At 44.3% G+C, this 24651-nt stretch overlaps 1 protein-coding gene across 4 annotated transcripts in view; it reads right to left on the minus strand.

Annotated features, from left to right (window-relative positions):
- LRRC63 (leucine rich repeat containing 63) overlaps positions 1–24651 on the minus strand; it is a 418560-nt gene that overhangs the window by 313136 nt on the left and 80773 nt on the right. For 3 of the 4 annotated variants that reach the window (XM_069640384.1, XM_069640383.1, XM_069640385.1), the window contains exon 3: positions 14500–14637. The exons of the other annotated variant lie outside the window; for it this stretch is intronic. In XM_069640384.1, coding sequence (XP_069496485.1) covers positions 14500–14637 — 138 coding nt within the window. The remainder of the gene's footprint in view (positions 1–14499; positions 14638–24651) is intronic. 4 annotated transcript variants of the gene reach the window in all.

Genomic DNA, 24651 nt, shown 5'->3' on the forward strand with positions numbered 1-24651 from the left:
CCATCTCCCCCCTTCCCCCTCCCATGGAGCTAGAGCGGGGTACTTTATCCCTTTTGGCAAGGCTGAGGACTTGACCTTTTCATAACTGTATGGAATAAATCGTGGATCTACCTTTACTACCTGGGTTGCTAATTGGATTACTCGTGATGAGTTTTCGAGCTTCAAGACCATGCTATACACTTAACTACTAACTCCCTCATCCCCCACGCTGTGGTCAATGTCCTGAAAGTGGTTGAACTGGTGGAAGTGGGGATCCCTCACTCTCTGGAGCAGCATAGGAGGATGAACATGCATCCAGAGCCATGCCCTACTACTATTGATATGGAGCTGTGCAGAGCTGCAATAGAGCCGCAAGACCTACACATTGTGAAGAACAGAGCTGTTGCATCATACATTTCCATTGGTGCTTGATGACTACAGTATCTGATCACTCTAGAAATAGTTTGCTGTAATAGCTAGGTTTCCATTAATATCCGGATAGGATTAGAATGGAACTTATGTGTTATGCCTCAAATATTCTGCTAACATGGGTCCCTTTAGTCTGTCCCTAGATTAATCCCATGAGAGAGTATAACAAACAGTGACCGATTCCAGCAACATGTTGTGATAATGTCAGTGGCCTTATCAAGAGGTGATGAGATCTTCTCTTAGCCTTGGGTGGGAAGTCTAGCAGGGAGGATCCCAGAGCCAGTCCGGCAGTTGGGAGGACCCCATGTCTTGTCCCCTCACCATGTGCTAGCCTATACATGTGAAATACCAATTTGCATCACCCCATATCAATGAAACCAAGTGCTGTCAAGTTTCTCTTTCTTCCCTAGAGCCACCAGTGAGGCAACAGTAGTACTGAGAGACCACCCAAACCATCAGTGACCCACACAATCAATACGCTGTCAGAAGAAGAGACCCCAGGAAGCAGGAAAGTGTGAGTTGTTCAGGCAAGGTGAGAGGAGGACGACGACGAGGAGGAAGACCAAGAGACCAGCAGAAGGAAGGGCGATGGAGTGGCATGTGGAGGTAATTCATGGAGCAGGTGAGGCATTGGTTAGTGAGTGCTAGTGATACGATGCTGTGAGTGAGAGTGAAAGACTGACTAACGTGAGTAGAAAAGCGAGTTTAAGGAGTGAATGTGAAGTGCTTGTGTGAGTGAAAGGAGGGTGTCTAAGTACAAGGTTGGGTGGAGTAATAGCAGTCGTGTAAGAGGCAATAGTAGTGTAGAGGAGGGTGTAGTAATTTGGAGGAGGAAGTAGTAGTGTAGTGGAGGGAAAAGTAAGATTGAACAGTAGAGACACCGCTTAGAAAGAGTTAAAGACATTGGAGGGACAGAGGAGGAAGACATAGAGTAGAAGAGGAGACAGATGGAGTTGGGAGGAGGAAAGTAGTAAGAGGGCAGCAGCAGAGAGTGACAGGGAGAGGATAACGCGAGCATGATAGAAAGAAGACCAAATCATGCAGCAAAACCCATTACCCCTTTTTAGCCTTTAATCCAACTAACCAGTGGATAGAGTAGGGTCAGTCTACGAAATCCCTGTGTGAGGTTAGAGAGAGAAGGAATTTGGGCTTTTGTGTTTTCCCTTCTAGCCTAACTCAGAACTTGGGCAGTAGGATCAATAGGCTGTATATACTAATCTGGTGAGTGGGGATAGCTGGGCTAGGGAGAATTGGGGATTTCTTAGATGAGAGAGAGTGAGGGGTATTTCTAGGACCCTAATAAATATTTCAATAAAGCACTTGAAACTTCTCTGAGTTTCAGAATATTCCTTTAGCCATCTGCAACACGGTGCAGACTATCTTTATCAACTGTTGTACATAATAGAGAATTTTGTCATCTGGGAAATGGTTCAGGTTAATGGAGTGGGCTGTGTAGCTCTGTGTCCTTACTGCCCTGGAGATAGTAAACATGTATACCCCGTTGCTGAGTGCTCCCAATGCATGCCGGTACGGGTTCAACTGGAAGTTAAACAACAGTTGATGGCCATCCTTCGAGGTCCTCATCTTGGCCTAACCAAGAGAGTGCCGGAGGCCCAGGCCTCTGTAATTGTTCCTCCAGGAGACTTGCATACTCTCGAGCATCACAAAGAGGGCATCTTAAAATCAGAAGGGATATTGCCTACCATGATTATGGGTTTTGCTGCAGCAGTAGCTGCTGTCGCACTGGATTTGCAGAGAAGAAGTCACCTTGATGGAGATCCACCAGCAGTTGTCCTTTTCTCGATTGACGCTGTCCCAACAGGAACCAATGTTGAGGGTGCTGCTGCAGATCCTGCACAGAGGGAAGACACCCTGATTGCTACCAGCATGCCAAACCTGGTCACAGACTTTATGGGCCTCATGAAACTACAAGCAACCCAGACCAGGCCAGCCAACATCATGGCCCAGCCAAAGAAAAGCCAGAAAACTGAAGTGGCAGAGATGCAAGCGTAGCAGAGTTGAAAATTCCCTCTACCATTGTCACTGAATAGTTGGCTCAGTTTGCAGCCACACTAAGAGCCTGTGCCAAAGGTCATGAAGCAGCCTCCACTGATCTGGAGATCATTACTACTGTTGAGAAGGGTGACAGAGTTGCAGTGTCTGCAATGGAAACAACTCCTGATCCTGATGTAATCATGTAGTGTAAAGGCATCATGAAGCAAGACACAGACAACAGATTCTGAATTCAAAAGAAACACCTTCATTAACTTAAATGTCAGGCTGGAAAAACAGCTAGCTTGCCAAATGCTAAAGTGGGACGTCCCTACCTAAACTAAACTAAAGAAAGTCTGAGTCAAAGAATTCAACTGAAGAATATGCCTGTGTCCAAAACCTATATTTGTCCTCACAAAGTAATCTATACAATGTGTAGGGATGTGAGCAACCAAAATAAATAGTGTCCAACAAAAAGTTTTGAGCCTCTCTCAGCTCAGAGCTTCTTTTCAGCTCCCTTCCCCAGGTATAAAGCAATTCAAAAGGAAAGTTTCAAATGTACCTCTCTTGAGTTCAGGATGATACAGTTTTAACCAATACTCGCGGTTCCCTTCCACAAGTACCAAATAACACAGGGACAAGCACAAAAGAACCTTGAGAGTCTGGTTCCAAGTCAATGAATGGTTCAAGGCTCAGGGTTTCCTTCCCCAAGACTTAATTTCAGCACCAAAAATATCTTTTGTCTTTTAAAAGTTCTTTGAAAGTTCTTTGTCACTCTTGTGCCTTCGTTGTATGGTTGGTGTTTCATACAGACATTTTAGCTGTGTTGGGATAATTTGAAAGTCTTAATTAATTCTGCTTTAAATGTAATATGTAGTTTTGACATCATTTAACTTTGAATGCAGTATACATTGGTTTCACTTGGTTTTAAAGTTTCATTTAGACTTCAGCATCTGATGTTTTTTTCTTGAATGTAAAGTTCTGTTTCACTTTTGAACTTAATATGTGACAGTTAGTAAGGTTTTCACCCCGTTCGGCATTCAATAGATATTGGTTGTATCTGTTAAGGTTTTCATTTAATTCGATAGTCAATAAGCACAAGTTATGCTTAGAACACACTTTCCATATTATTCCTTTAATTGAATTCAAAAGAAAGGTTGTGCATTCAGAGACTTCTGAAAACGTGTTTCCTCCCACACACGAGCACTCTGATACAATGTATCCCTCGAACAACCAAACGCTTGCGTACAGGGTTTTCTCAATGGATAGAAACTCACGGGTCGCGTGTAAAGGTTTCACAGCAGCATGGATCATACGACCTTCTGCTCCTCACTTCAGGGGTCCCACTCCTGCCCCTCAAACAAGCATCCTGAAAGGAACAGCCTCTCCACACAGCTCACTTCTAAACATTTGGTTGGCTCCATTGAGTCCCAGCTAGCACGCCATCCTGCTGCTGCGGTCGCTCCTACACGCTTAGGTTTCCCCGCTCTCTAGTGAACGCGAGATGCTGAACCATCCTTGGTTGAAGTGCAAAGGAAAAACACTATGAGTGCCAAGTTTTATTCATTTAAGACAATTAAATGCTGCAAAATGGGACGAATTGTGGTCTCCTGTCACGTGAGTCAAGGATGGAAATAGAGCTGGGCATGCAGTTCCAGAACTATGATAGCACGTGCCCACATTCCCTTAAATTCTCAGAGGCAAGGATACTTGCAAGGCCAAGTTTAAAGACAATCTTCATGGCAGAAGGCATGGGTGATGAGAGATGTTGGGCTAATTGGGTGGGGAGGTACAGTCAAGTCCTGGGTATGAGCTTACATGCTGCTAGTGAGCCAAATGTTCCAGACTGGCACGAGCGTGCCAACCAACTGCAGAGGGCCAAATAATGAAGGGCCTTATAGTTTGAGAGCCAAAAATATACTGTGTACATAGTAATTGTTGAAGATGACTTGCACTAGGGGTGAGCATGAGTTGTCCACCTGACAGTGGATGGCCAATCACAACCCAATCCCTTATAAAAAGGTATACTTAGATGTTCCCCTTGAACAAACTTTTACTATATAAGTATCATTTTTTGTATGATGCGCTGAGAGAGCTTTTGCGAAGTCTGTTGTAACTCCCTGTTTTAGACAATTGATAATAAAACAGAACACTTTGCCATCTTTCTGAGTTGGTTCTTTTATTTGGTATAAGAGTTACTCTACTTCCCATCCACTGCATGATAGGCTGCCCAAAGGACCTTACGTTCAGTGGTAACCTCTCTCCCCTGCACCATCCCCTGTACGTCTTTCAGGTGCACCCTCAGACAAGCTGGCCTGCCGTCTTTTACAAAGGCAATATAGACTCTGCATCTCTGCGGCATCCAACAAAACAGCCAAACATTTCCAAGTCTGTAAGGAACTGGCCAATTCTACTGCAGCTTCTTCCTCTAGCGCACCCACCCAAGCCCTTTACTCTGCCCTGGCTGCACACTTCACCATCAAAACACAGGATATGCTGTCTTCTCTCTCCTCCACACCCACTCATGCACCATCACCTCCAGGCCCCCCCCTTGGTTGCCCCCACCACTCCCCTTCTTCTCTCCTCCCTCTCCCCTGTCACACCTGGGGAGGTCTCGAGACAAGTCCGGTCTATGAAAGCTTCTTCCAAACAGGTGGACCCCTGTCCATCAAACACCATCAAGGACAACATTAACTCGCTAGCTCCAGCCTTGGCAGACCTCTGCCACCTCTCCTTCACCACTGGAGTCTTCCCAACTTCTCTCAAGCAAGCTTGTGTGCACCATATGCTCAGAAAACCCTCTGCCGACCCTACTATTCCGGCGAACTATCGCCCGATCTCCATCACTCCTTTCCTGGCAAGAAGTTGGCTATCTCTCAGCTTACCCTCCACACTGAATCTGTTGGTTGTCTCCATGGCCATCAGTTTGGCTTTAGAGCATCCAGAGACATGGAAACTGCTCTTCTGAACACCTGTGAAGACCTGCTCTCAAACCTTGACTCTAACTCTCCCTCTATCCTCAATCTTCTTGACCTCTCCTCTGCTTTCAATACAGTAAACCACAACATCCTGATCTTCTGTCTCGGTTAGACCCTAGCATCACTGATCAAGCCCTGGAGTGGCTAGCATCCTTTCTCTCCGACCGTCCTTCCCAGGTAGAACGTGGTTCCTTTCTCTCCGCCATTACTCTCTCTGCTTGTGGTGTTCCCCAGGTCTCTAATCTATCCCCCTGGTTTTTCAATGTCTACATGGCCCCTTTGGCCCACATGGTCTCTGCCTTCACCTCCAACTTTCAGTGTTTTGCGGATGACACACAGCTCTCTTTCAGGCTACCCTCGGCCTCTTCCTCCTTCTAGCTCATCCCGGACTGTCTGGCCGCAATTCAGTCTGGTGTGCTGCTAATGATATCTGCCTTAATGCCAGTAAGACAGAGATCGTCCTGATTGGGACCTCTGCTCCTGTTTTCCCACTTTCTCTCTGGCTGACCACTCTTGGTCCTGCACCCTCACCCTCTAGTGAGTCAACAAATCTGGAGGTAATCTTCGACTCTACTCTCTCCTTCTCTTCTCATTTCTTGGACATGTCCAAAAAGTCCCACTACCAGCTGCACCTCCTCTGAGGTATTTTACCTTTTCTCACCTTCCCCCAGAGGCTCACTGTCTCCAGATCACTGATTCTCTCCAGACTGAACTACAGGAACAGTCTCTTTCTCAATCTTCCTACTTCTACTCTTCGACTTCTTCAACTTATCCAGAACAGAAACGCAAGACTTATCCTTGGCCTCAAGCCCAGGGACCGCATCTCACCGGTGCTGAAATCCCTCCACTGTCTCCCCGTGGCTGCAAGGATCAAGTTCAAGTCCCTCTGCATAGTCCACAAGGCTTTCCTGGGCAGAGGTCCCTATTATCTACAATGCTCTCTTCCTAAATACTCTCCATCCAGAGCCCTCCGCTCGGCCTCCTCCAACTCTCTGCGGGTGAGCCGTTTTTCCAAAAAGAGATTTAGGGGTAGATCCTTATCCTCTGTAGGTGCCTCCCTCTGGAACACCCCACCTGCCTCTCTTGGTCTTGAGCTGGACCAATTTAAGTTCCAGAAACCCGTCAAGACATTCCTCTTCTCTTCCTCTTTCCCTCTACCTCTCCCTTCCTAACCTCCTTTCTCTTCTCTCCTATATCCCTCCTTCGTTCTCATCCCCAACCTGTTTAATCAGCTGACTGGTCGCCTGGTGCACCTCCAGAGCCTCACAGGTCCCTGGTTCTCCCGCCAGTCATGCACTTGCCTCCAGGCCTCCACACTCTGCCTCGCATTACTGCACTCGGAATACGTTCCATGAGAGTGGCACCCACTCTGCATTTAACCCTGGCCCCTGCTGGACTGGATGCACTTGTCCTCCCTAACCCTCCTTCGCACTTCAGTCTGCGCACTTGCACAACCTTGAATGTACTAGGCTTAGCATGTTTGTCAGTCCAGTCCTCCTCTCCCTCCACTCCCTAGCTGCCTGCATGCATAGGCGCATTGATGACCAACCCTTTCTTGTCGTGTATGTTCCTCCCCCTCCCCATTTCTCCCCTCACTCTTTGTCATGCACTTATACTAGTAGAAAGTCTTGGCCTAGTAGGTTAGTTATTGCTGTTAGTTCATTCGGAATCTTCAAAGCCTAAGAATGACAATAATATCCCCTTGTTCCCTTCCCGCCTCAAATTGCTTTTAAGCACTTCACTTGTGTATAAGCGCTTTACAAATAAACAATTACAATTACCCATGACTCTGTTTTAAATCGTGCAGAAAGTAATCACGACCCATTACTAGTCTCTCTATTACCCAAACTATTTCAGCCAGCTAGTTCTGACAAAGCTGCCTCGCATCATGGTGCTAAGAATTTTCAAGGGTAATGACTCGGAGGTGGCCTATTGTTGCCTCTAATGCCTTCCTCGCCTCAATATATAGGGCCTACTATCAGTACTGGCTTGTTATTCTGAAACTGATACAACCTATGCACACTTTGATTTGTATAACTTACTGGTGGAGAGGATGGCCCCGTTTGTCACAAGACTAGGCAGCTCTAACTAAATTCCTAACCCCAAGCCACATCGCTGGTACGGTTTGGAATGCAGGACTTGTAAAGGCACTCAAGAGTAAGGAGGGCAGAATAACGAGGAGAATAACGCGTTTAAGTCATGAATATAAGACCCTATTGGCCAGACAGAAAAAAGGCAGCGCATAACAAGCGCATCGGGAAGGCCTTGGAGACTGCAGCAGGGTCCCATAATAGCAAGGAGTTCTGCTGCTTAATAAAAGCTAATTTTAAGTCTGGCCCAAAATCTACTCCAAATAGCATTTCCGCGGATAAGTGGTACAAGCATTTCCAATCTCTCTATTCCCAGGATTGTCTATCAATGTAGAGGGGAGAGGCCAAAAGTCCTACAGATATGGCACCAGAGATGACTCTGCAGTATGGCGATGTCATGATTAGCCCCATCTCTTTCTTAGAAGGGAAGAAGGCAATACTTGAGCAAGAAAGTGCTCCAGGTCCAGATTTTGTTCCCTCTGATCTGTTAAAAAACGAAACTGTCATCTTTATCTCCTTTCTCACAAAGTTTCTAAATGTTGTATTATGTAACAATGCGCCACCACAAAGTTGGAGGGAGGTGTTTCTCATTCCCATCCATAAGAAGGTTGATAAGGACCAACCATTTAACTATAGGCGCATCTATCTAATTGACACCCTGGCAAAAATCGACTTGAGGTTCATCTTACATCGTATGGAGGTCTGGGTAGCAGAGTCAGATATCCTCTCTCATGTCCAGGACGGTTTTAGGCCAGGGGTCTCGACTATTGATCAAGTGATGAGGTTGGACCTCATACTACAAAAATATGTGACTGCTGAACTTCCAATACATAGATCTGGCATTTGTAGATCTTCAAACCACTTTTGATACCGTCCCGAGAAACCTCCTTTGGGAAACCTTGAATGAACTGGGTAGCCCTGCGAGTCTCTGTAATGCAATCAACTCCCTATACTATGGGAAAAGTGCTTGCATTCGCTGGGATATGTATGATAAACAACTGACCCATTGCCCATTAACATCAGAGTGAGGCAGGGTGCTGGACCCTTTACTATTCTTATTGTATATTAATGGCATGGCATCAGCATTACACGCTGTGACAAAAGATGCTCCCAGCCTGGGCAGTCCAAAATGGAGTCTTCTCTTATTTGCAGATGATGCGGTTTTGCAGGCTAAAACAATGGCAGGTTTGCAACACCAACTTAATGCACTTGAGAATCTATGCAACACCAAAGGCTTGCGCATCAATCAATCTAAAACGAAGACCATGATATGTGCCCCAGCGGGATGTGCTTCTCGGCCAGCTGGGAAATTTTGTCTGAACAATCACTTGTTGGAATCAGTAGACTCATAATTACCTGTGCCAGACTTCTTCCAATAAGTCCCTATTAAGATCTATAGGGCTCAGGCAATTACAGCTGATGTATATGGTGCCGACCTATGGGGATATACTTCCTGCTCCTCTATTCAAATAGTGCAGTATACATTCTTAAACACCTACTTGGGTTACCATCAAGCGCACCCTTTGTTACGGTGGCCTGTCAGGTTGGAGCATCCTGCTCCAACCAGTGCTGTATTGGCTTAGAATTTGGAATTCTGAGGCGTTGGCATTGTACAGGGAAGGAATTGAGGAAGTGCTGAATAGATTGGGAGGAAAGCAGTTGCTGTGGTTTAGGCACGTGAAAAACATGCTGGTAAGCATTGGGCTTGAAGATCTATGGGAAGACCCCACTAAGCTTGGTAGTACATGTAGTTTCAATGGCTGGGTGTGGGGCCAGATGAAAAACCTAAAGGCATCTTCCTACCTACTCCCCTTGGAGCCTCTTCCTTGGTGGCCAGGGAAAGGCCATCACTTTTGAATCCTGACCCTGGGGGTGGAGATGTGAGGGTGGATCACATGGGGGCAGGGTCCTTGGGTAGAGGATGTCTGTGGGCGAGGCATGGTATCCCCCTTTCCATTGTGATAATAAACCCTCCTCTCCCCCTACATTCATAAGTTATTGCCAGTCATTTACTCATATTTTCACTCAATCACATCACATCACTCTAGTACTGGGACGAGGAAGAGGTGACTAGCAGTTGTGCACACTAACATTCAGTTACTCCACTCTGGTACTGGGACAAGGAAGAGGCCTTGAAACTATTGCAAGGGTCAGGCATGTCCCAAGAACATAAGTAATTGGAGTTAGGCAATTAAGTGGAAGAGCACGCACCTGCAAGCTGTTAACAGGGCACAGGTGCATAAAAGGTGGAGCCACCAGTGGGGAAGGAGAGACAAGCAGGAGAGAACCCAGGCTGGGAGGAAGGGGCCTCAGAGAGGAGAAATCCTGCTAAGAAGGAGGCTGCCGAAGAGGGTCCTGCCTGGAGACCAGGACGCTGAACATTGTCAAGGAGAGACTGCAATGCCGGGGCCTGAGAGGGCCGCAAGAGGGTCAAAGCTGTCAGAGACTCCTTGGTCGGGTGCCCACAGCCTGAGCTATGGGGCACGGAAGAGACCCCAGTGCTGCAGGCCACCAGTAGCGTCCACATGTCCGGTCTGGAGCAGGGGGTCTGAGGTAATTAGGGTGCAAGTACAATTTTGTTTGCACATTTTCAGCCAAATCCGTTGCAAGAGTCAGAAGTTATTAGCAAATGATATTTTGGGTTTTCTAATGTACTCAACTTAACTGTATATATATGGACATATACACATATTCATATCCTGAGATGCATCCTTCCCATCCTGAACATGACCCAGAAGCTCCTAATCACCTCTGCAATTGCCTTGTCATGCCAGGACTACTGTAGTAGTCTCTTGTTGGGCCACCCTAAACATCGGATCCATCAGCTTCAGTTCATTCAAATCCCAAATAAGGCTCAATACTATACTTGAAACCCAGTGATCACATTGCCCAACCCCTCCTTTCCTTGTGTTGGCTTCGGATCAGATCATGCATCACATTTAAAGTTCTATGCTCAATGCAGAGGACCTGCTGGAATGAATGTCCACTTAACCTCATCCGTAAGATCTCTCGATACCAACTGAATAGACCTTTCAGAGGTGCAGGCTCTTATTTGACCTTGCCTGCCTCCAACCAAAATAAAAATTGATAGTCAAAACGCTGGATGCTGATCACCAACAAATCCAATGGAAATCATATACAGTTTCAGAAACAAACCTTAAGACCTTTCTTTTCAGGACCTCACTCTCCATGGTCACCCAACTCACTTTGTGGATTGATCTTCTATTTAGGATTTAGAATTTGATTTAAAAGTTGCTGATTTGGCTCTGCTTTTTTCACCTGATTGCACCCTTTACCATTTGTGCATGTTGCAACTAAAATAACAGAGGACACCCCTGTAAAAATGTTTAAAAATAAGAGCCATTTAAGAAACTCAGACAGTAATCAGAGACATAGCAGATACGATTCACTGCAGTTAACTGCAGTTATGAATAGGCTAAGAGAAACTCTTCGAGTTTCATTACAAACATAGCGGTTTTATCTCGGCTAATAACGCCAAACTCTATCAGTTACTTAATCCGGTAAAGACAAAAAGGGTCGCGTGATTACTGCCACACAAAAGCATGTGGACTTTCAGGATTCCGGTAACAAGCCCCATAACTTGGCTGAGCTGTAAAACAGGCAGTATTTCCAAATATCGTCTCTTTTACCACTAGCGCCTCACTTGTGATAAGGCCCCTGGAAGCAGTGAAAGCTAAGGGAGAGGATATTATATGCCTTCAAACAAAGATTTGATCACCAGTCAATCAACCCATGTGATAAGGGTATAGGGAAAGAGTCAGGGAAATGTTGTGAAGAACTGGAAGATGTGTAAGAAAAAAAAAGATGCTGTGTTACCGTACGAAAGTATTAAGTCACTAGAAAGGTTTCACATAGAGTATTGGCAAGTCTCCAAAAAGTTGAGTTTGCATTAGAAATCTTTACGAAAATCATTGAATGACGTTGCATATATAGCCTTGAGGGGGTATGCGAGAGGTAAGAAATGAAAGAGACACTTAGATAACAGAGTTATATATAGAGAATCAAACTCAGCAAGGTTCCTGTGTACCAAATCCAGCATAAAAGGACATCAGCGCTGACTTTGGGGTAGGTAGGAAACAGCTGTAAAAGTGGTGAACTCTCAAAAAGCAGTAACGCCCCTATAAGTCAGACATTGCACATAATGCAGCAGGCAAAAGTATGGGAAATAGGACACACACACCAGTTACTGAAAGTAATAATGGAAACAAACTCTGCCAATAACTGACGCCTCATCGCAAGTTGGCCGGTATCCCAAATGGGATACTTCCCACCTTTATTTGCATTAGCGACCACCCGTCTGGCGGTATTACTAAGCTTTGTAATCTTCTCTAACTTGAATTCCAAATTGCTGCTAAATTTACTGTTCTGTTATATTATGTTGTTTGTCTAATAAATGCTAAATTTATACTGAAGGTGTCATTTCTCACGCATGAGTTCATTGCTCAGCACGAGCGGACCTGTAAGTGGGTGAAATTGGGTGATTTATGCTAATAAGGGCTGGTCCCTGAGGAGAAATACCACTTTTCAAGACAATACCACCGCAGGTAATTGCACCGAAAATGGGCATCTTCCCGGAGTGTTTCCCTCCAGCTCACAGGCCCTAAGTCCTCAAAATCTTAGGTTGGCATTAGCATACGTTTTCCGGGCATAACCGATTTGCTGAAAACATCGCTGTGATTGACTGTTACATGCATCATGGCATGTTTTTGTATGCATACATTTACCTTGGACTTGTGCAGTAATACTCCATGTTGTGAGGCACTGCCACTCCCAATAGGCTCATCATTTACCCAGATTGTGCACACCTTTGCTGTGCTAGTAAATACCTAGTGCAATCTTCAAGAATGCACGTCAGCTACCACCGCAGATGTTTACCTTTCCTATGTACACACTCTGTTGTTCTCCTCTGATTCACCACCTGCATGCAGTCAAAGGCTCAGGAAAATGTGGTTTGCACACATTTATGCAGAGTGTCCAAGGTCCGCCTTTGCCCGGTACAAATACCAGTCAGAAAGGGTTTTGATGACAAAGCTCAGGGTTTAGAAGGAGCACTTAAGAAGGGCATCAAAAATAATCTTAGCAGCAAAGCCCACCCCACAAGCCTGTCCTACATAACATCAACATAGCAACATTTACCAAGATAAAGACAACCAAGGGCCATGGTGCAAACTTCAGACATCTTCGACTAACAATGTAAACAAGCAACTATGTGCATTATCACAAACAGTCATGTACAGTGTGACAAATCCCCTGCCTGTTCCTGAAGAGCAGGAGAATGGCTCATGAGGTTGTGTGCATCCCTGAGGGAGAGGATGATGGGCCCAGGGTGGAATGCGAAGGATCCCCAAGTCACACTCCCTTGGTCTGCACCACTTGGTAGGGGATCATTAAATTAGGACCACTAGACCACTCTCCCATGTAAAGAGCCTCGACCATTTACACAAGACTCCCAAACGAAAACCCTACTGTATTCTACTTGGTTGTGCATGTTTCTGAACATGCCCCCCCGTGCGATATTCAAGGTTTGCGGACCCGTCAGCAAAGTATTGGGGCCCGCTTGCGAAGTCTGGAAAAATTCCAAACAACCCCTAAAACTGTGTAAAATAAGAGATTAACACTTATGACACCCTTAACCCCCAAAAACTATACTCACAGGGACAGCAACAGCATGCCAGATTGGTGGACACAGGCAGCTCTTCCCGGCCCTACATATACCCAAATGAGGTACACAAGGGTTAATATAGTGTTAGGCTGCCCCCCTCAGCCTCAATGAAACCCAAACGAGGTTGGAATCCACAGCCAAACCCAGCCTTCCTCATCCAGACTCCCACACATTCGGAGGGGGGATCTCACCATACAAGGCAAACATCCCAGCATAGTGGTAACGGTCATTGAAGCCGGTTGTTGCTGGCGGATAAAGCAGTTTTGAGCATGCTACAAGGAGTGTGACATTCAGAACTGGGAGAGGCAGAAGGAGCTAGGAGAAGGTGGTGAAGAACTGGAAGATGTCGTTCTATCAGGAGGAGGTGGTGAGAGCCTGGAGGAGGTGGTAATATCAGGAGAATGTGGTGAAGAGCTCTGGAAAGTGGTTACTGTGGGTGGTGGTAAGGCTAGAGGAGGTGTTGAAGACTTGGAGGACGTGTTTATAGCAAGAGGAGGCAGAGAGTGTTTGGGTGAGGGGATAACACCAGGAGGAGGTGGTAAAGACTTGGAGGAGGTGGCTATGTCAGGGGAAGGTAGCAATATTAGGATATGGCAAAATTAGTAGGAGGGGGGGGAGATGTTGGAGGATGTGGTTATATCAGGAGGAGGCAGCAAGGGTCTAGATGAGATAACAGGAGGAGATGATGATTTTAATGAGCAGGTGGTAACAAATGAAGGAGGTGGTGGTAAAGACAGAAAGAATAAGAATGTAATTGTTTTTTTTTTATAACGAACGAACTTGGAGGCCAGGTTGGCCCAATGCAGATGGCAGAGGAGGGAGAGGATACAAGACCCAGGCCGGGATCTCAGCGTAGTAAGGAACATAGAACAAGAGACGACCAGGGAGTGCAAGCCTGAAGGTGGAGAAGGGGGCCTTTGTGCTAGCGAGGGCACCTGGCTCCACTCCAACCCCGACAGAGGCTTCAGTTGTAGCTACAACTGCTGACAGAGGTATTCATCATCGAGAGATTCGTAGGAGCCCGCAAAGAGTCTCAATCACCTTGAGAAAAGATACTTATAAGATTTTTCCATTCACTACTTGGACTTTTGTCTTGACCTTTTTTGAACTGTACAAACAAAGACCATAAACCACTTTGGAGCCTTGTTTTTTGTGTCTCTCACATGACCCTCCATATCAACACAAACGAATGAACATAAAACACAGACACTGGTATACAATCAAGAGTTATGAAAGCAGAGAAACGCACTGAAACATGTAGAATGGCTGAACTAACACAAACATACATACAAGGAAGCCAAGACTTTACACCTCAATTTTTGCGTTATTGGATACATTTTGCACATACCTTCATTTGCAGCTGTTGTTAGAGTCACAGGAGACACAGATGGTGACTCCTTCATAATGTTTATCTGGACTACAGGCTCACAATTATTTTCTGTGGAAACAGCTTCTTTTAATTGCTTCCTTCCCTTAGAAATGAAGTCTAAAAAAATAGAATAAGTATTTTAATTTTAACATTTAATTTTGAAAGTCATATAGAATACACATTATGTTAATTGGCCGTATCACCCAGTAACACCCACACACGTGAATAAATGTGTGTGCATTTGTTAATAGATTTTTAAATTGGCTGTTAAGTAATCCTCAACCTCTACACATCTTACTGTACTAGCCTGTGCCATCATCCAAGCTGATAATCGAAGGAAGGTGCTTACATATACCTCTCACAACAATCACCCTACACAATACATTTTGAGCGCATGTTTAGAGAATTAAAGATGTGGCTATAAGTATCAATTATCAAATAAGACTCACAAAACATACTGAGGATGCACAGGTCAATGGTGTCTTTTAGAAAAATATAGGATATTAAAGACTAATAACAAGTGACTAGCTAAATTGAATACAGTCATCAGCATTTGTCTTGTTATATTATCTGGGGTTCATACAGGGATAAATGCTGCAGATGTAGGGTTACCAAGATATTGGTGATTTGAATGGAAGAAAACACCAGTGCAAAACCAGAATAACAAGGAGAAGATTCAGAATATCAAGAAATAAGAAGATACATTATTCATACCATGACAAAATATGATTTAATGGACATTCACAGGGGCTAACTATCTAAAATATTTGAATCTTCTATTAGACCCAATATAGTTATTTACCATTGTGATGAGCCCGATGGAGCCATCACCGATTTCTCTGGTCCTGACACTGGGGACGGCTTTATGAGGGAGGATCACATGGGAGGTGACAACCTCTGGGGAGAGGTCATGTTTTCATCGGGTGAGACATGATATCCCCCATTTTCTTATGAAAATAACCCTTCCATATCTAATACCCTCATGGTCTATTGCTCTATGCCCACTCCTTCTCCCATTAAGGGTAGGGAGACCACTCTTTCCAATTTCACCTTCCATTCATCCAAGAATCATTTTCCATTTAAAACTACTGAAAATGTATATTCAAGACATCCAAACCAATTCCAAAACCTGGGCTTCATGTCCCAGAATGACCAAAGTACTTGGACGAAGAAGAATAAAAATCGACCAATGCAGAATGAGAAAAGCCCCAAGCACAGTGAGCATTCTAGTGTTTACTCACGACCACCTGTGCCTGGGAAATTTAAAAGGCAAGTGAAGCAGAACATCAATGTCTGCTGCAGGCGTGAGAGAACAGAGTCTCTCAGTGAGGCTGAGAAGATCGCAGGGCGAGTTGTACCAGCGTGGTGGAGCCAGGAGGCTCACCAGCGAAGGAGAATGCGGCAGTGAAAAAACGACACGCTGCGAGAATGCCAGGAGTAAGCGAGGGACTCCTGGGCGTTTGCAGGTGATCCAGAGCAGTGCATTCCTTACTGGTGCCCGAAGCAAAGCAGACGCTGGAAGTGTAAGCCGTGAGAAGCAGGCAGGGGCCATCACGATACAGGAGCAGATGAAAGTGCATCTCTGGTTCACTGCGGTAGCATAGAACGACACCAACGAACGCCAGTGAGTCTTCCCAGAGGCTGTGGGGACCCCTGGGTCTATCGGCAGGTATGCTGAAAGCAAGAGACTGAACTACAAACAAATAAGAGGAAGAGAGAATGCATTTTATATTAAAAGGGGAAACAAATTGCAAATAAAGCCCCTAGAAGAGGATAAATGCAAAGTGTGCGAACGAAGGAAAATCCATGACCAAAATATATATTCAGAAATATATATTCAGAAGATACATTTGCAAACAAAGAGTGTGTGCGACTATGGAAAAGGGCAGAGAGTCCATGTGCACCTCAGAAGTCCTGGCTGGAGAGAATACAGGCAACCATCACAAGTGTGTGAAAATAAGAAGACCTGGCAGGAGAGTATACCAGGCAATCAAAACTGTGTTGTTTAATAAGAGTAAAGAACTGTGTTCTTTGACAAAGAGGTCCTGAGAAGGAACATCAGGACTAGGAAAGGATTGTATGAACCAGATGTTCAAGAGAGATACAATTGCAAAACTAATACAAGGTTGTAGTGGGCCAAGAACGGCATAAGGAGCTGTTGGATGTGAAGTTCAGATACATTGTTGTGAGCCAAGAAAGCCGCCAGGAACTGTTGGATGTGAGCTTCAGATATAATGTTGTGAACCAAGAAAGGCACAAGGAGCCGTTGAAAGTGAAACTTCAGAGGACCAAGAAGAAATCTAGGAGAAGGGAGTCCTCCTCTGAAGCATGGACCCATATCCTTGCAGAACCTTTATGTTGAAAGCCAGCTTTTCTTTTTGTGAACACTTTCCCAAACCTTCCAGGGTTAAAGACATTTCCTGTTTCACCTTAGAGTTTAGTTTTCGTGTGAGGGTCAGAATAGAACATTGGGCACAGAACAGTTTTTATTTTGGACATTCTGACACTGAAAAATCCTTAGTTTTTGGTTCAGTTAGGGAAGTTCTTCTTAGGGTAGGGTCGGAGGGGCATTTTTCCAAGCCATTTCTATTTGCAATAAAAGTCTTTAACCAAAAATGTGGCTAACTTGTGTCCGAGTTTCATTCCTGACTCCTCGCACCATCTTGTATCTATCTATGTGGCTGTGTGGCATTTATTAACTCACATCAACCAGAACACATTATATTTGCGATAGTTTTATTTAAATATTTGATTTTAATATTTGTCAGGATCTGTATTTTCATTAGTCTTACCTGCCTTCTAGTATCTTAAAGGCTAGTCTTTCTAAACCAGTTGCTTCTTATTTCTGTTTAGCCTCCAAATAGTTTCTCAGGCCCAGATTTGTCTTGTCTCTTTCCCTCAAACATTTTGGGCTGACTGGTTTGCTTTCAGCACCATCTTTTTTATGTTCACCTTTGTTAGGGAGCATTCTCAGAAATGTGCTAATTCCCTTCTACCTTCGAGACGCCCAGCTCTTTTGCTGGACTGTAGGACTTTTTATCCTGAAGAGAGTGAGACCTTTTTCCCACTCTCTCATGCTTTTATATTTGATTTGAACACTGTGTTGCTTTTGGTTTTGAAGTCTGACAAAATCCACAGGCATCATCTTTTTACATTGCGACACACAGCACCCTCAGTGCAGTGTCACAGAGAAATCCTTTGGATTTCTGCTAAGGTTTAAATACCTTCTTTTGGTAGAACTACTGTTTCCAAGAGTAGTAAAGTGAATTTGACTTTACTTTTTTTCCCTCTTTGTAGACCCAGCACACACTATCTTAGAATAGGGTGCTGGAGGGGTTACTTAGTATCCTCTTTGTCTAACTTCTAGTGTAACATTTTTATGTTACCCTTTCTACAAATAATGGCTGGTGTCAGTGGTTTACTTTTTCCTACCATTGTGGGTTCTTACCGCGGGCTGGGTTTGCAGCTGCAGTATAGCACCCATGGGTGCCCATTATGTAAAAATGGCCCTGGTCTTCTTTTTTCACCATTTCTTGTTGGAATGTTACTTCTTGACATTTACTCTGCGTGCAAAACCTGGTTTGGTCCCTTGGTTCGTTTAGTATTTGGCAGGGTTCACTGGTGAAGCCCGCCTCTGGCACCAGCGTGTCTGGCAGGGCAGGAAGCAAGAAAGGTGCCCAAAACTCCCTGTCCTTAGTCTCCTTCGTTACAGGAATGCACCCAAAGGTGATTGGCCGGCTGGCTGTCCTTGGAGTGAGTGACAGCTAGGCTGCAAATGAATGGGAATGACGTTGATAGTAACATCCTTGCAAGAGACTCAATGCAGGGGTAGTTACTGGTGTGGTTCAATGGTACCACACTCTTTACATGAAATGTTTGTAAATAAGCACAATGTTGGAACACAAGCAGGTAAGGGTCTCTACATTAACTTAGGAATGTGGATGGCTAATGATATCTTTAAAGTTTGAAAACAATGTATTTAATTTAAGGCCATTGCTTCCATTCCTGTTCTGCAAGGTTTTGGAGGGAGAGAAAAGTAGAAAAAAACAAAGTAGAACACTGGCAGAGAGGAAGGACTGCAGGTCCCGGACCGTTTCCTTTTCAAAGTTGAGTGTCCATTCATCTATACTACCAATGTTCTTGTTACGATGCACATGAACTATATAGCTCAGATAGCGCCAGGAGCAATCTTTTGAATGGCATTCAGAGCCTGTACTGCAGGATAATATATATAGTAATTCTCATAGGCTGACTGTGCATTTGCAACTGGACATATTCACATTAGTCCTTACCCTGAAACCCATCTAAAGTTCTGTGTGGATAAAGTAAACATTATCTCTGGCTGTCCATCGGACTCCAAAAGATTGAGTGAAGTCACAGCCAGTTTATCCTCACATCCAAATCCTGACGCTGTCCTAATCAGTACGTACGCTTCAATGTTGATTACATTTTAATGTTAGGGCGAGTGTTGTGAAACATGGTATGAATACAGGGACGTCATTTAGGAGTCGCCAGGGGTTGCAGTTGCGACCCCTGAGGTCTCCCTTGCTACCCGTGTGATCTCCCTTACTACCCCGAAAAAAAAAATTCAAAAACCTTTTCTTTTTTATTTTTACAAATAAAAGCTTCTGGGCTGTGGCCAATGCCATGCGCCTATGAGCTATTTGTCTTTCTGGAATTCCATACAATAATTGCTAGACTCGCTAACGGTTTATTTCAGGCACACTTCAGGGGGTGAGTCACTGATTTACTGTTCATAAACACCTCAAATTCACAATGCAGACAAAATACTACAAAAAGCATTTAGAGTAGAATAAGCATCCATTTATGTATTTTGCTTTTCACAAGTTGCAGTTATAGCATGTTTTTTTCTGCTCATACATATATGGTGATCCCTTCTTGTATGAAATGTATATCATGTTACAGTGATATTGTAACCATATTTTTCACAGTGTACTTAGAAACAATGCTATGTGATGGTACTTTTTGTTTTGTCAAGGGGTAAACGGTCGTGTTCCATCGCTTCCTGTGATGTCACTTCGGGGTGGGGTCAAATGACATCACATCCTGTGATGTCATCAGAGGTCAAGGGTCATGTGATGTCACTTCGGCTACCCCTGGCATTTTGGTGAAATGACGTCCCTGTATGAACACCAAGCCAAGTGTGCATTACATATTCAAGCATACAACTCTTTCATCACATAGATATTCGTCAAATATAAAGATCTGTGATCAATCTTATGCTGAAATGCTCTTTGATGTTATGCAAATCCCTCAAACGTGTTATTTGTTCCCCATCCCCTTTCTCATAGGGGTATTCCAAAAGAGTAAAATAGGAGTGTACTATCATCTTGGAATGATAACCTACCACAAAATAAATGATATGGTTATTCTAGGTTTTGGTTATATGCTTTGATCTGTAAGACAATTCAAGTGTACCATTGTTATTGTGACTAAAATCAATCCACCCACCATATCTCAGAGGCACCCACCCCCTCCCACAACCTACACAGCCCATCCATAAGCTCTCTTATTTAATCAATTTAGATCTGGCCGCTGTGACAAGAGTCAGCAAATAACATTGAATGGAAATAGGCTCTCCAAACATAAGCTCTTCCATCCACCACCCCACGACCCACCTGCTACTTGAATTTCAATGAATCTAGGTCCTCTTAACAAACTGCTCTAGTACCTCACAGAGCCCACTTGCTTCTGAATAAGCCTCTCTAGCTCATCCAAAGCCCCCACCGGATACTAAAGCCTTCAGTGACTTTCACTCCGAAATCCCCACCTGTAGTAGGAATTCAGCCTCTCCCTCAGACACCCCTACCACACTAAGCAGAAAGGATCAGGCAGTCAGGACTTACAGGTGAGAAATTGACATTCAGGGGACTTGGGTGGGTCAATGCGGGGGGTGGGGGGGGTAGCACAAGGTTTCTCTTTAAAAGACAGGGTTGACTGGCAATGGCACAGACAACCAGTTGGGTCATTTTTCCCTCATTACGAGGTTGCCGGCAGCCTCTGCTTACCGTTTCTGCCACCTGATATCCCGGTAATACCAGAATATTACGGGCGGCGGCGGAACAGTAAGCTTCCATTCCCATGGGAACACTGAAGCACCGGCACTGTTGTTAAAGGTGCCGGTGCTTCAATTATTTATTTGCTGGTAGGGGACCTGAATTACCAGTAGGTCAGGCCTGCCAGTAATTCACAGCCGCTACCAGCAAACACTGAGTGAGGCGGTTCGGAAAAGGTGCCGGTAACAACATTACTGGCACTTTGTTTCCGTACCGGCTCACTCTTAAGGGAGGCCCTTAACTGACAATTGTGCACGTAATTTGCATGTTGACCCCATGTTAGCCATTGATGCATGTGTTCTGCATGTTAAGTATAGTAGAGCTCTCAACTGCAGACTGTTGCACTAGGGATTGATAGCCTATTTACAATACCCTTGCCCCGTCTCGCACTGCAACCCATAGAATACAGTCAATTCGTTACAGCTGTCACATAGCCACTGACATATAAGTCTTTCCTTATGCCTTTACAATATGTGCTGCACCCGTGCAAGTGCCCACAGGTACTGCTTTGCCATGAGTGACTCCTGCTGGACTACCCTGCTGCATCGTTTCTTGTGGATTTGACAAACTGTCAAGACTTAATTTAACAGTCAAACTAGTGTGGCCACGTCCCTTATTGCCCCCCCCCCTACAAATTTGGAAGCCGTGCGCACCCGGGCAAGTACCTACAAGTACCGCTTTGCCGCGAGTGACTCTGTTGCTTGACTACCCTGCTGCATCGTTTCTTGTGGATTTGGCAAACTGTCAAGGTGAACACTGCTAAGGACTTACTGTTCAATGCTTGCTATTAACATATATATGTTATAGCATACTTATATACGTTTTATTGTTTGTTTTCAGGCTTAATTTAACAGTCAAACTAGCGTGGCCACGCCCCTTACTGCCCCCCCTACAAATTTGGACCTGGGCAAGTACCCACAAGTACCGCTTTACCACTGCGGTGTGCGTTGAGTGGGTGGCGCGGACCTTGTTGGTGACTTGCTCGGTGAGGAAAAAAGTGAACTGTTCTTATCTCACTCATACATCGCTGTTAGCTTGCTTAGAAAGGTGCATGCTGGTTCGACTGTATTCATGCTGGTTCGACTGTATTCATTGAAAACCAGCATGACGCTCCATCTAGATATGCCTCCCAGCATGGTGCTCGAGATTTCCAATAAAACTAGGCGAACGTCAAAAAGGGTAATTACACTAACCCCTGTATCACACTCCAGTCTCAAAACCCTGTATACAGATATTCTTGACATCAGAAACTTTTGTTCACCACGTTCCATCATTCCAGGCATCGCTGGTATGAACAACACAAAACGGTTACGCGCCTGCAACCGAAAACGGAACAGCAATTGGTGTAATAACTGCTCCTCCCAGACTGTCAACATAGAAGAGTGCCCCTCTACAAGCTCTGTCTGATCATACCATACTAACCGCTGACCTGTCATCATCAGCACCCATGTTACCTGCTACTAAACCTACTACTGAATCTGCTGAGTTAGCAAGTAGAAATAATCTGAATTCAGACATATCCATTCACGCTAGTTTTCAAGAATCACCTAATGTTACGAATTTATCACAATCACCTGTTCAATGTAACCATTGTTCATTAGATTCATCAGTTATCCCTGTGTCCTATGCCCAACATACGCTGTGTAGGCGCACGTCTTCACAATCACAAAAATCACAATCACAGAAACACCATTCAAAACAAAACTCAATGTTTGTAATTACCTTATCAGCCGTTAACATGGCCATAACTAGCTTATTTAAAGTTTTTTTGAATCACTGGATATGAAAATAGCACAGCAGTCAGCACAAATTTAGCTGATTTTAGATTGGATTGCACAAGAGCTAAACACTAGAATCCATAACAATATTCCATCCGATGGTCAGTGATCAATCATTACTTACCAATCGTGAGGCGACATCTTCTGTAATGCCTGTATTTCAGCAAGTCATATGTCCAGTTGATGATAACACAGCTGACTTAGTGATCAGAGAAATTAACGCCTCTTGGGTTAGCTTAGAACAAGAAACTACTGCGCACGAAGCTATTGATACACCACTTCCCTTCCACATTTTTGCTAACAAGAAATCGCATAAGAATGTTAATAAACAGACCATAGATAAAACAAATCAGTCAGGTCCCAAGGAAAAAAAAAAAGCATGAAGACTACACTATTCGCTACTACAAAGAGCTCTAAGCAATTTATTTGTGCCATTAGTTCTTCTCAGAAATACACCACAAACGTTATGTTCTTCTACGCTAAAAAAATCGAAGAGTGTCCCTAAATCTCAAAAAGTCAACGCACTACAAAATAGTGATTGTTCCTTAACGCATGCTCCGCTGAATGACCTCATTGCAGTAATGGAGCAAGATGTTGAAACTGCTATGCAAGAATCAAGGGCCCCATCACTACATCATAAACGAGATAAGTGCAATGAGGATAAAATCCCGACACTATCTGATAAATCTGTCGATGCACAGAGGCATTCGGAAATCAGGAGGGCAGTGGACCTGCATTTAAATTCTCACATCAAAGACAATAAGACCCCTCCCATTGGAGTAATAGATCAGAATTTCACGAATCAATTTAAGCTCCCACAAAAAAGGTTGCTCACAACAGAACCATAGCACTCAGTTATGCCTAACTCACCAGGCAAACGATAACACTAGACAACCGCATGGCCCATGGACTCAACCTTTGACAACAAATAGAGTTGGTGCAATTCACCAGCCGGTTGCCGAAGGTGGTCACAATGAGAATAGACTTGAGCCAACTATGGCTAAAAAGAAGCTCCTGCCTAGATCTCACTCATTGATTATCAAATGTCGTGCATCGCCATGTTCCACATTCGATCTATGTAGACCTAGTATTATGAACATTTTCAGTGATGTTCCGGCACTAGAAGATATTACATCAGTCGATGTTGAACAAGTAGAGTTTCTAAGTGACACTGACTTATCCATCGCCATACTCTGGATCCCCTCGGAGGTTGCATTGGACACAATTTGGAAGCGTAAGATGGATTTATTTAGGATGCGTTTCTTCATTGCCCAAGATCCTGATAAGAAAGAGGCCAACACTTTAAGTAATGCAATAGAAAGACCCTTGACTAAATGCACGAAATGTGCACAGGAAGAGACATTTTGTAGCCGTATGTCCACATGTGAATGCATAACATTCAGAGATCAAGATCGGCCACGCTCATCTACAATGTTCCAGAGATAATCAAATTGATAGATTCGACATTGTAGTTTTCCAGGAAACGTGGCTGACGGCGACCCTCACATGGAATGATCATGAGATCGCACTACTACCTGCAAAGTCTTCCGTTAGAGGGAGACCTACCCCAGGCCTTTTAGTAGGCGTTAAAAAAATGTAGGTCTCTCAATTCAGCCCTGGGCTGCTGCGAACAACTTTTTGCAACTAGTTAAAATTAAATACTACAAGTGACAAATAGCTCTCTTAAACATATACAAGAACCCAGCTGGAATATCTGATGATTGTTTCTATAAGGAGCTGGGGCTACTTCTAAATACCATACTCGTTACCCCTGACATCACTGCTACTATTATTGCAGGAGATTTAAATCTACATTGCCTCACTGTGAGTCATTTGAAAAGTAACACCTCCGCAGGTAGATGGACCAGACTAATGAAAGAAAGAGGCTTCAAAATGGCCAATGGCTCATTACCGGGCGATGTTCCACTGCATAAAACCTGGAGTAGAGGCTTCTTAAAGAGCACAATTGATTACATATATTTAGACGATCAACTGTTCACTGCTGCAGATAAATTTGAAATTGTGGAACAATCACAGAGCGATCATCACATGCTCACCCTTTCCTGGACTTGGGATAGCACAAAAGCCAGAACCATCCAATGGCTGAAATCTTCACTTATACTTTACAATGCGAGAACTCGTTTCCGATGGACAGAAGACAAACTACATGTACTGAACAACAAAATCCTGCAGCAGCAATCTGGAGGCTGCAGAATTTCCTATACGGTTAGCATTGAACTTTTTTAAAGTTACTTCTGTAACTTCGAGTCAAATAA

Source organism: Ambystoma mexicanum, chromosome 7q (assembly GCF_040938575.1).
Source record: "Ambystoma mexicanum isolate Mex_15411 chromosome 7q, UKY_AmexF1_1, whole genome shotgun sequence".
Taxonomy (NCBI): domain Eukaryota; kingdom Metazoa; phylum Chordata; class Amphibia; order Caudata; family Ambystomatidae; genus Ambystoma; species Ambystoma mexicanum.